The following is a 12,910-nucleotide window of genomic DNA, read 5'->3' as shown; positions in this document are numbered from 1 at the left end:
CATAGAATATCCAAAGCACTTGAAACCCAAAGTAGATGTAGCATAAATTGGTTCCTTAAAGTCCTTTGGTCTGGACTGAACTACTTTGGTTTTTGCTCCAGTGTTCATTTGCTCAGTTGAGAGCTTGTCTTTCTGCTTTTTGGGTTTAGTTTTTGGTGCTTATGGGAAGTCTGCTAACAATTACAGAAATCTGGGTGATGAGATTTATAGTAGCAGATTTCCTAGGATGTAATTTGGTAATGCAAGGATATAACGTGTTTATTTGGGAAACCTGTAGGACACTGCTGCCATGGTTGTCATTGACATAAACAGAATTCTGTTTGTGTGTATCAAAGAATCACTTTACTCTTGTCTTTGTGGCTTTCTAGGGCTTTTGATGTCATTATTTAAACCTGAAACTAGAGAATGTGAAAGAGAAGTAAGCAGATACTTGCATGAAGGGTTTATATGGAACACTTTTAGTCAGATGAGTATTACCCCTGGATTTAGTGTACTGGCTCTGTGTTATGGAAAATAGCAGCAGTGCAGAACTATTAGGGTTGTGCCAGAGCATTGCATTAGGAAGCCAGACGTCTGGAAGCATGTATGGATCTTAGCTGTACGTTGTGGGAGCATTGTTCTAACACATGCCTGCTTTTGAACATCTCAGAGTGTATGCCAGCCTCAGCTTTCCATTCCTTCCTAAAGCCTGATATCCTTTAGTTCTCATTGGTTCTTTAAGCAGTGAGGATATATTAGGTTACATTTTTACATACATATGAACTCTGACATATTTCCTGCACAGCTCTGAGGGAGCTCCCTTCACTCCAGTGGCATACAGAAACTTGTCTTCAGTGCCTGCCTTCCAGAAAAACTGAGAAGATCTCAAGCATTAGGTGGATGAATCTGTTACCTGATTGCTTAAAGATTTTAGGATCTGAGAGAATGTAGGATTTAGTGAAGACAAGCTCTTGCACCAATATGTCTTCCTCTCTGTGAAGTCTTGTTGCTAACAGAGTTTAAGGTGTTGGAATTGATCATGTTGGACTCAGTAGCCTATTGTGTGTGATCTCTTCCTGACTTAGTAGTGTCAGAGCTGCTGGTAACCAATTTAGTTGGGGTTATAAACCGAGATAAATGATACAGTTTGGATAGATATTTCTAGAAGGATACACTGGAAGAGATGATGCTTTTTCAGAGATTGTACAAATCCTTATTATTTTACTTGGATTTTTTTCAGGGTGTTACACACATTGGGTACACAGATCTGCCTAGCAGAATGGCTACTCAGGCCAGTACCCTGTATTCTAATAATATTATCAAACTTCTAAAAGCTATTAGCCCTGACAAAGAGAACTTCTACTTTGATCCAAAAGATAACTTTGACTATGGGACTCTGGATCATGTTATTAGAGGAACTGTTGTAATGAAGGTAAGCCACTAAATATTCTATTCTTAATTTGTGAGTAGAGACCTATCATTTTTATTCAAAATGTGTTCAGAGATACTGCATGTCAACAGATTTCAGAGGTGGCTTGGTGGGAGTGTGTGGGTAATTGTTTATTCAGCTGAAAATTCCTCTCTTTCTTTTTAGTCTTGTCTTCTTGTCAAGGTTAAACCTAATGTATTTACTAATGAAAAACAGGAAAAAAGATAAAGTTTGTTGGTTTCATGTGATAAAAACATAGCTACTTAAAACATATTTTGAGGCTTTACCAGACCAAAACATTCTTCCAGAAAAACATATTTTCTTTTTTTTTTTTTAAGTGTTCCTTTTATAGTAAGAGAAAAAAAATGGTGAAACTAGAATACACAAAATACTTGAAGCTTTATCAGAAAATAATAAAATAAAAACTCAGGGTATAGACTTCAGCTCTCCAAGGCCATTGAAGTGGTGAGTACAGCTCAGTGCTAATAGCTCCACAGAGGCCTGAAGATTAACAAGAAATATGGGATATCATCCATCCTTGATTTCTGTCTGAGGTCTGGGAAGGCTGTGATTATAATTCACATCTGTGGCAGATTTTGTTATTTCCATGACTTAGTTTTATTTTGCCTAGATGTTTTCCACTTAAGGAACTTTATCTCTTTGCTTTTCTCTCATTTCTGCTCTGGAGCCTTGTGCTGTGTCTTCACCAGGTACTCTTGGACACTAATATCAAATCTTGTCTGAAGAATGTGTAAACCAGTATGATTAACTTGATCATGCCTTGCAAACTTCTGCTGATGCAGAAAAAAAGCCTGTTCCTGGGCATGGCAGTAGGATGTTAGCACTTGCCTGAATTGCAGGATTGAGAAGAAAAGTACTAAGCATCTGACATGTTAGGCATAACTGTAAATATCTCTTGTCAGGATGGCAAAGTGATTTTCCCAGCACCTCCACCAAATAACATTCCTCAGGGAGCGCCAGTGAAGCAGAAGACTGTAGCAGAGCTGGAAGCTGAAAAAGCAGCTACTATTACACCTTTTAGAAAAACCATGACTACTGCATCTATATACACAGCAGGTAGGCAACTTCCATAGCAGGAGAATGAGTGTAGAGTACTTATCATTTGGCTATTACTTTTGAATGACCCATCATCTAACTCATTCAATTGAAGAGCTATTTGGGAGAGCAATTGATTGGCTGGTGTGTCCCGGTGCAAAATCAGCATAGTGTAAGAATTGCTTGAAAGGGAAAATAAAACGTCTGAAATTTTACCAAAAGTATTTGACATTTCAACATGTGCTGATTCTCTGCATATATGTGTGTTTGACTCTACTTAAATATTAGTAAAATGGTTAAAATTCTGAAGGACTCCTGCCAGCGACCGTGCCCCTACTTTGCAGCAGAATCAGATCAATAGCTTTTGCTTTCTTCAGATTTTACTGTATTGTGTGAGACTTAAATGGCCACAGTCTACTGAAGTTATTGGAAACAGGACTTTGCTTTGACAAATAAATATGGGCTCTTTATTTCATTTATTACTCTCAGTGTATCAGAACTTTTGCATGAAGTAATTAATTAATTCAGTAGCCTTAATTTTAATCCCTGTTCTTCTTGCAAATGCTTTGATACATCCAAGCAATATCTCAACATAATTGTGACTTCTACATTTTTTTCTACAGAACAGGAGAGTGACAGGATTTAGTATTGGTGTAGAAACCTATCTTTGCTGCATTGTGTTCATGTGTAAAAAATAAGTGTGGATTATGTTTATGGCTTTATTTTCTGTTACAAAGGAAAGATCAGCACTGAAAGAACTTAGTGTATTTGAAAAAATTATCTCCCTGATTTTGAAACTAGTCCATGAAGAGAACTTCATTTTGCTTTTGTGTCAGTACTAGGCTCCTGTTTTATACAGTTTAAATGTAAGAAGTCATTGCAAAATTACAGAGTTTCCCTATGCTTTCCTTCTAGGTCTAGCTGGTATGTTAGGGCTGGGCATTGTAGCACCTAATGCTGCTTTCACACAAATGGTGACGACATTTGGCCTCTCTGGGATAGTGGGGTACCACACAGTGTGGGGTGTGACTCCTGCTCTGCACTCCCCACTCATGTCTGTGACTAATGCTATCTCAGGTAAGTGGCTGCTTACTTGCCTGCTTACTGCTTGCTAACTTACTTCAGTGGTTGTGGTCACACAGCTGCTTGTTTTCTACTTGAAGTAGGCACAAGTCCTTTCACCTGAATTAGTACTGCTGTATGTGTTGGAGTTTACTTTCATAAATAGCAAGGACACCTGTAACAATGTATTTCTGAGAGTATGATTTTTTCAAAAGAAAGGCAAATGTGATGCTGCATCCTTTTAATTTTCATAAGTAATTTTTACACTTGACCTATTTGCTTAAAAGTTTGTTTTACTTGGAGTGATGCAGTCTCCTTTCATAGACCACATCTTTTGTCCCATCTCTTCAAAAGATTGCCCTGAAAATAACTAATCTTTCCTATCTTTTACATTCTTCTATTCATCACCTCAAACTATGTGTTTTGAGAGAGGGGAAAAAAGAAAATAAATCCTAACATACCATAAAATTCATAATTCTTATAAGTAAGATTATATGTATCTGTGTTTGGCTATAGGTGGGTTTACTTTGGTTATTATAAACAAAGTTTCTTTTATTGAAACAAGTACTTGGCTAACTCTGTGCTTGAGTCACTGACTACATTCATATACTGATTTTTTTTTTCTTTTGAAACATGTTTGTATTCCTGAAAAAGACCATAGTAGTCTTCTTTTAAGCATTAATGTGTGAAGCAGGGGTCAAAATTTTAGTTGACTGGTATTTGTCCAACATTTAAAAGGAAACTTCCTCTAGGTGTAGAGCCTTTTAGGTTACACAGTAACCTTTTCCAGTAACACTTTTATCTCTTCTAAATAGGTCTGACTGCAGTTGGTGGGCTGGTACTGATGGGAGGACACTATCTCCCTCAAAACGTTTCTCAAAGCCTAGCAGTGCTTTCAACCTTTATATCTTCAGTCAATATTGCAGGTATGAATGTTAGCTTTACTCCCAATGATATCTTCAAGTACTAGTGTAATTTTAAAATTTCTTCTAGTTATTTAATTGTATAATTCCAGAAATACTAGTCTGAGAATAGAGTCTGAGAGCATTTATCAATAAAAACCCATTAGTCTTCGAATCTTCACAGTAGCTGTTGTAGGTATTTTGCATACTCTATGGAGTAACCACTTTTAGGAATTATTTAAGTGTGCATTTTCCTTTCATAAATTTGGGTGGTGACTATATATAATATATTTTCCTGTATAACCCAATAAGGTAGTTGTAGAGGATTTGTACTTGTATTAATTTTCCTACTTGAAATACATACTAGTAGCATAGAACAAAAATCCTCGAGTTTCCTCGAGTTTCAGAAGTCCCAGCTTCAATAATAAAAAGACAACAAAGTGAGCAATGTGACTTAGAAATACTGCTTTTGCTAGAGCAGGTTGGGAAAAGAACACAGTCATAAACTAAGCTGTATCCTCAGTCATTGCAGAGTATGGAGCCAGAGCAATTCCTCCTGTTCTTTTGAATTTCTTCCAAAGGCTAAAAGAGCAAGATCTAACACTGATTATGCCTTTGTTTCCTGGTAGTTTTCAAGGTTACTAGCTTTACTGGTTGCTGAATTGTGTGGTAATATGGTATTAATATTTCTCTTATAACTTGGCATGTGCTTGATTTCAGATTTTATTTTTTTAAGATTGCTCCTTTACTTTGTCCAGGTGGCTTTTTAGTTACACAGAGAATGCTGGATATGTTCAAACGTCCCACAGACCCTCCTGAGTACAACTACTTGTACCTGCTCCCTGGTGCTGTATTTGTAGGAGGCTATGCAGCTGCTCTCAGCAGTGGCTATTACATTGAACAAGTAAGAAGATAACTTCATGGCTTTTAGCCCAGAGCTCAGTGTTATGTTTCTTCATGCCTATTCTGTGGAGGAGTAAATAACAAATAATCCAAGGTCTTTCCATCAGCTGCATGTTCCCACAAGGCCAATCTGAAGCTGATTAACTGTAATCTTGCAGTCACATAGCTAACATACTTCAAAAGCTCTGTTGTTGTTTGGTTTTGTGTTAACATATCAGGTACTTTTATTTACTGGACTGTTTTCCTAAACTGCAGTCTAAATTAAACAGTCTTTGTTTTAATTGTTTCTGAAAGTTCAGCTTGGCATGACAGTTAAAAAAGGGTGGGATCAGTTTTCAGTGCAGAGGGATGTGCAGGGATTTTACCTATAACACCTTTTATAGTAAACTTTTGTTTACTTTTTTTTAATAGTAAGAAAAATCAATTTATATTGCCATGTGCATTTGGAAGAAGTGAATCCAAACATACTGTTATGGCAGGGGCTTGTAAATGTGTTTGTGTTTTGTCAATTATCTGGACATATATAGCTTAGTTCATGTAAGTTTGGTCATACTCTTTGTAAACAACAGTTATAGCATGCCACAGAATCATTAATGTAGGAAAAGACCTTTAAGATCATCAAGCCCAGCTGTCAGCCTTGCACTCCCATCCTGGTCACCACTAGACTATGTCCTCAAGTACCACATCCACAAGTTTTTTCAATCACTTCCAGGGATGGTGACTCCATTACTTTTCTGGGCAGCCTGTTCCAAAGTTTGGCCATGCTTTCCATGAAAAACAAAAGTTCTGATATCTAATATAACCTTCTCCATGAGTAACTTGAGGCCATTTCCTTGTGTCCTCTCACTTGTTACCTGAGAGACGAGACCAATTCTGACCTGACTACAATCTCATTTTGGGGAGTTATACAGAGTAATAAAGTCTCCATTGGTCTTTCTTTTCTCCAGACTGAACACCCCCAACTCCTTCCTCATCAGACTTGTGCTCCAGATGCTTCACCAGTTCAGTTGCCCTTCTCTGGACTTGCTCCAGTGTCTTTATTGGAGTGAGGGGTCCAAAACTGGACATAAGATTCAAGGTGTTGCCTCTCCAGTGCTGATGACAGGGAATGATCACACTTTTACTCCTTCTGGTCACACCCTTGCTGGTAGTTCAGAATTATCTAAAGTATTTCTTAGTTCAAATTTGCCATAAGCAAATTCTGAAGCAATCCCTATAATGAGCAGGACCATATAGCTTTGGATTTGTGCTAAAGGAACTAATTGGATTGTTGCTTCTGAACTAATGAGGAAAATTGGTTTGCCTTTAGTTAATATTCATTCTGCAGATAAAAAAGGGTCATCAAGTGAGGGAAAAACTTTAGAGATAGTACATTTTAATTGGCCAAAACCTCATCCTGTATGACAGTTTGACTTCTGTTAGAATTGTGACTTAAACACATTCTGGAGAAATCAGCCATTTTGTGTAATTACCAGAGATGTTTTTGTAGCAATGCAATGTTTTTGTAACAACAATTTGTTGTTACTTCATACTGATGTTTTTTTCTTATTTTAAAGATGATGTATCTGGGCTCAGGACTGTGCTGTGTTGGTGCACTGGCTGGTTTGTCTACCCAAGGAACAGCTCGTCTTGGCAATGCTTTGGGTATGATTGGTGTTGCAGGAGGTTTAGCCGCAACTCTTGGAAACCTTAATCCCCAACCTGCATTGTTGGCACAGATGTCAGGTGCAATGGCACTTGGTGGGACCATAGGTATGTGTATGATGTACTAACAATCTATGTTTCATGTATGCATATATGCAACCTGTATATACATAAAATGCTGTATAGCTCCCGGGTGAATTGACTCACTGACATTTGTGGCTTGTGCAAAATTATTTGGCAAATGTATGAATAAAATATTGTAACTTTCAGGGCTTTTATTAATACTTCACAATGTGATAAGGAATGGGTTGACTGAAAAGTAGGACCACATCATCTCTGATAGGGAAACTTGTGTCCAGAGGTAAATGATCTTGACCAGCTTTATACTTCTGCTCAGCTCCTGACCGAATACTGTTAAATTCTCCCTTTCACACTGTACCTTTGTCAAGAAAACAATGAATTTCTCAATATTTGGTGAAGCTTCTTAGCATATGGTATGCTTTAGTCTTTCTATTTTTTCATGATGCACAAAATGCACATGTGCAGCCCTCAATTCAATGCCATAGCAATTTCTAGTTGGAACATACTTGTGTATGTGTAATCATTGCACACTGAACCACCCTGTACTAATTTCTAGCTGAACAGGTGGGCTGTGTTTTCTAAGACTTCCCTTCTGTCTTCAACTCTCCATAGGTTTGACAATCGCTAAGCGCATCCAGATTACAGATCTGCCTCAGCTAGTGGCTGCTTTCCACAGTTTGGTCGGTTTGGCTGCTGTGCTCACCTGTGTAGCAGAGTACATCATTGAATATCCTCACTTTGCCACTGACCCTGCTGCAAACCTCACCAAGATTGTGGCATATCTTGGCACATACATTGGTGGAGTGACATTCAGTGGCTCTCTTGTTGCGTATGGAAAACTGCAAGGTGAGACCTCCTGTTCAGTATTAAATGTTTGTTAAAGGGTTTTTCTTCCCCCAGGATTTAGCTCTGCTTTTAAACTGGTATGTAACTGGAGAAAAACATTGTATTTTGGACCAGGTAAAAGTTTATATGTTTAATTTTTATGAGTGTACTTTTTTGTTTCTAATTCTGTTTAATTTGTGTACAGCTTTAGTTATGAAAGGTTGTCTTCAGTGCTTTGACATATTATTATTCATCTTGTCTAGATGTCTGAATAATAAATAAGTGTTGCCTTGGTGTTAAGACACTACCTGATGCTTTTTCTCGAATTGGTTTTATTGAACTTTTATGATTACAACTTTGTATTTCTGAGCAGACATTTTGAATGAAGCTCTCATGCTGCTGGGCTCAGTGAGCATTAGTAATACTTCTAGGATTTTGTTCTTAATAGTGAAATCTTCATTAAGGTAGGCAGCCTGCAGTATTGAGGCTGCCTCACTTTAAACCATTCAGTTTACTGTCTATTTACTCACTGCTCAGACTCCATGTTCCATGCCTCTTGCCGTTTTTAGCAAATATGTTTTCTAAGTTAAATACTCACTGATTCCTGATTCTTATGCATGTGAAGATTTCTTTATTGCATTTATTTTTGGTTTTGTAAACACACAGCTTTTAATAAGCTGAGGTAATACTTGTACTAAGAATTTCAGGCTAAGAGCTTCCTATTACTAATCCTGTTGTTAACTTTGCAATAGTTCCTTTGGGAAACATCTCTTTGCTTTCTTCAATGTTTGTGAGACCAGCCATTGAAGGAGGAAATATGACAAGGATGGAAAGCTGTCTTCTCTAATAATCTTTTGAAGGATTTTTCAGTAGTATGTATTTCTGATGTATCTCTGCTAAGTAGTTATTCATTTATTTCTTCTGAGTTATTTTTTCTGTCTCCATTGTACCCCCTCAGTGATTTGTGCGCATGTCCCTGGTAAACTTCACTGCCTGTTTGAGCCTGCTCTCCTATTTCTGTTTACTTTTTTCTCCCTTGCATTTTCATATTATCCTGGTATGAAATATGAAGCTTGTCTATATTAGTGAACTACTGATTCTATGGTATGGAGAAGAGTAGTAAGTCACACACTTTGACTCCCCTAGCTGAGACCATCAGTTCATTGTTTCTCTTGAATTCGGCTTTTCTCAAATTTTTATGAGAAAATTGAAATGAATGAAATGAAATGAAAATGAATGAAATTAAAATGAATTTTAAATGAAAATTATTTATTTCTCAAATCTCAATGAGACACTTATTTCTGATGTAAGTAATTACTGGGAAACTCGCATTGTTTCAGCCCTTTGTCATGTGGTTTGAAAAAAAACCCAAAAAACTAGTACAAAATAAATGTGACTGTCTTTTTTAACTGAATCACAAAAGTACTGAACCGCCTTTTCCCCTCAAGTTTCTGCAGATGTGGGAAGCTGTGGGAGTTCCGTGTGACTGAGGGTAGTTGTGCAATTAATGCATTTGAAAACAGGAGTGTTTTGTTCTTGGCGTTATCCGTGTAGTCATATTTTTTTAAGCACACAGTCTTTGAGAGACTGAGATAATCCCTGTGTAGAAGTTCCAGCTAAAAGCTTCCTTCTACTGTGTGTCATATTCAACATACAAAGACCTGGAGACAAAGTGGAAGGGCTTTGGTGAAGGAAAAATAAAAAGGCTTTTCAAAAGGAAAAGAGATTTTTCTAACTATTCTGGAGCACTTCAGTGAAATTAGAAAGTAAATAGAGTTTAAAGAAGAATATTAGAGAATCTAGAGCAAGTTTGAATGTCTTGCAATTCTGAGTCAGCAGAAGACCTCAGCTTCAACTAACTTGTTTTATCTTCTACCCCTCCCTTTTTTTCTTTTTAATTTTTCTTTTGTTGAGTTATTCAGTCTTCTCTGAACATAAGCAACAGACTTCCTTGAATGTACATGTTTATGTCTGAAAATGTGTTTGATTACAGGTATCCTGAATTCTGCACCTCTGCTCTTGCCTGGTCGACATGCATTGAATGCAGGATTGCTGGCTGCCAGCATTGGTGGGATGGTACCCTACATGATTGATCCTTCTTACACCACAGGAATTACTTGCCTGGGTTCTGTGTCAGCACTCTCAGCCATAATGGTAAGTTGAGAAACTGTAAAAAGTGAAACAAGTTACACAAGGAGTTTATTCTCCAGTCCTGCAAATTTCCTCTTTACGCATTATATTTTACCATCCTGAGTCACAGTGGGCATGGTACCTGCCTGTGTGGTAATTTGCAGTAAGAAGTAGCAACTGACTTTTATAGATCTAGCTGTAAGCCAGAACTATTCCAGAGAACTGGAATGTATTTTTATACTTGCTTTTTGCAGCTACTGATTAATGAAGTTTTTTATATGACAGAGTGATATTTGAGAAGACTTTCCCTGAAATACCTAAAAGAGCTCTGGATTTAAAGATTATTATGATAACTTCTTGAGATGACTTCCATGTCTAACTTCTACCATTTACTTACACCAGTGTATGCTAGTGTATGCCAGTGTTGCAAAATTTACCTTGAATATTGCCATTCTTTAAACTGAGTCTTGCCAAGACTGTTCAATATGAATGCCTTAATGGTAGGAACAATTCCATGGAGCTGGTATAATTTTGCAACTAAAAAAATATGACTAAGCAGAGCATGAGAATGGTGGGGTACCTTTCTATCCTCTCTGAAAAGGCAGATTTGGTAAGTCTAATCCTCAGCCTGAATACCTACTGTGACAATACTTGAATAGGCTCTAAGTAACTTGATAGTTGCTTAGAAAGGTTTTGGTTGCCCCATTCCTGGAAGTGTCCGAGACCAGGTTGGATAGGACCCTAAGCAACATGATTTAGTGGGTAATTTCCCTGCCCAAAGCAGGGCAGCTGGGACTGGCTGATCTTTAAGGTCCCTTCCAACACAAACTGTTCTATGATTCTATATTTTTTAGTGTTGCAAGCTGAGTGTCTTTCTGGGTGTTCTTCTTAGTGATTGCTGATGTGAAGTATTTTCTTTCTTTCTCCAGGGTGTCACTTTAACAGCAGCCATTGGAGGTGCTGACATGCCTGTAGTTATTACTGTCCTGAACAGTTACTCTGGATGGGCTTTGTGTGCTGAGGGCTTTCTCCTGAACAACAACTTGCTGACCATTGTTGGTGCACTCATCGGCTCCTCTGGGGCCATCCTCTCTTACATCATGTGTGTGGTAAGAAGTCAACAGAAACACTGCATGTTTGTTGAGTAATGAAAAACTTTTTAAACCATGTTTTTTAGGAAGATAAGCCATTGGATCTCAAACTGTTAGATGTTTATAGAATAGAAAATTCTTGATTGAAACTGTTGGACTAGATGTCAGTCATTTTTCTTCAGCTGGGTGAGAGACATATCTCAAAACTGAGGAAAGCCCTTGCGTTGCCTTTAAGCATTAAGGATTTGAATCTGGGCTCAAAGAAGTATGATTACTTGTGATCAGCTATTATTTTCAGTCATACAGCTTCTGAAATATGGTTAAATTTAAGCTGGATTTAATATGTAGCAGGAGATACTTCAAGAAGTGTGTTCGTTGGTTAGGCAGTGATTTACAGTTTGGTTTTTGGAGTGCAGAAAGGTGTGCCCTTTTCTTCAGAGCAGCTACTTTGGAGTACCACGGGGTGGCAGCAGGTCTGCACGAGTTCAGTGCTGTGTGTCAGCAAGCTAGAGCTTCATCTCGGTGTGAGTTGTATTGTAATATTAGTAATGACCTCCTTTTCTCTGTAACATTTGTGTAAAGGCCTTATATTCAAAGATGGAGAGGTAATGGTTTAAAGAAAACCGTTTGCAGTGCATCAGCTGCCAGCTTTCTCTGTTGTGTAATCCTGCTTTTTTTCTGCCCTTGTGCTCTTGTGTCTTTGGTGTTTCTGTTCTCCTGTCTGATATTTTCCTCTGGTCAGCATCTTTTACTTCATCTGCACTGACAAATAGTATTGTTACCATGTTAGGAATGTTCAGTATCATTCTTTTTCATCATTCTTGAGGAAAAATTTCAGAAAAGCTTAAAAAGGTATTCTTGTACAACTACATGAAAGTGAGTTAAAATTAACTATTCTGGGTATGAATTGCAAAGAATCTTGTTCTTTCTTGAACATTTTCTGTCTCTTCATCAAAAGGAAATCAAATTATGTAGCTCATATATTTAGTTGCATACGTTCAGGAATTTAGTCCATATCAGTGGAAAAAAAAGTGCTTGTGGGTAACACAGGTATAAAAACTCTGTTAAGAATCAAATTCTTGTAAATTTTAGGGAAAATGTGAACTGTTTGGTGTGTATTTTCCAGTAATCTATCTGTAAATTCATTTTTGTATTACTGTCTACTTCCTTTCTTAATATTGCTCACTCTCTTAGCACTCACAAGAGAGTTTTGAAATACTTACAGAGTTGGTTGGAGGAACCTAGGTAAATAGGAAGCCTGGGGGAGTAGTTAGCAAAATAGCTAGGCAGTGACAGAGTGGCTTTCCCCAATGTTTCTCAGATTACAGGAAGTTTAGTTTTTGAGGTAGTGTCTAGAAATCTTGTGCTGCTTTATATACACTTAGACAACTGAAGTTTATCAACCAGTAAAATGAAAATTATTTTGTATGATTTCTGCACGGTAAGCAGAATAATATGTTCTTAACCCAGAATTTTTCTTTTCTGTTTTACTTCCTTTAATGGAAATCATTATTTTTAAAAGCACTGTTCTAATCAGGGGATTCAGTATCATTGTCTTGAAGCTGCATTTCAGGAGAAGGAAATGCTCAAGAATTTCAATAAATTCTGCTCTTGGTGTTTCAACCTGTGCTAATGAAGCAAGTTTCCCCTTTCCCTTTTTTGTCCTTTTAAATTTTTTTTTTTCCTGTGCGTTTTGGTGTTTTTTTTCTTTGGTTTTTTTTTTTTTTTTTGGTGGGTTTTTTTTTGGTTGCTTTTTTTTGTTGTTGTTGTTCTTGTTCTTGTTGTTTTTTGGGGGTGGTTTTTTTTGT

General features: G+C 37.3%; 1 protein-coding gene across 4 annotated transcripts in view; it reads left to right on the top strand.

The window, feature by feature from the left end:
- Positions 1-12,910, top strand: part of NNT (nicotinamide nucleotide transhydrogenase) — a 43,052-nt gene that overhangs the window by 13,552 nt on the left and 16,590 nt on the right. For all 4 annotated transcript variants that reach the window (XM_050986616.1, XM_030236908.2, XM_030236910.2 and 1 more), the window contains exons 9-17: positions 1,220-1,411; positions 2,332-2,485; positions 3,380-3,541; positions 4,342-4,452; positions 5,187-5,332; positions 6,888-7,083; positions 7,669-7,902; positions 9,875-10,035; positions 10,941-11,120. In XM_050986616.1, the coding sequence (XP_050842573.1) occupies positions 1,220-1,411; positions 2,332-2,485; positions 3,380-3,541; positions 4,342-4,452; positions 5,187-5,332; positions 6,888-7,083; positions 7,669-7,902; positions 9,875-10,035; positions 10,941-11,120 (1,536 nt within the window). The remainder of the gene's footprint in view (positions 1-1,219; positions 1,412-2,331; positions 2,486-3,379; positions 3,542-4,341; positions 4,453-5,186; positions 5,333-6,887; positions 7,084-7,668; positions 7,903-9,874; positions 10,036-10,940; positions 11,121-12,910) is intronic.

Source organism: Serinus canaria, chromosome Z, assembly GCF_022539315.1.
Source record: "Serinus canaria isolate serCan28SL12 chromosome Z, serCan2020, whole genome shotgun sequence".
Classification (NCBI taxonomy): Eukaryota; Metazoa; Chordata; class Aves; order Passeriformes; family Fringillidae; genus Serinus; species Serinus canaria.
Note: the sequence above shows the minus strand (reverse complement) of the source record. Positions and strands in the feature narration are given on the sequence as shown.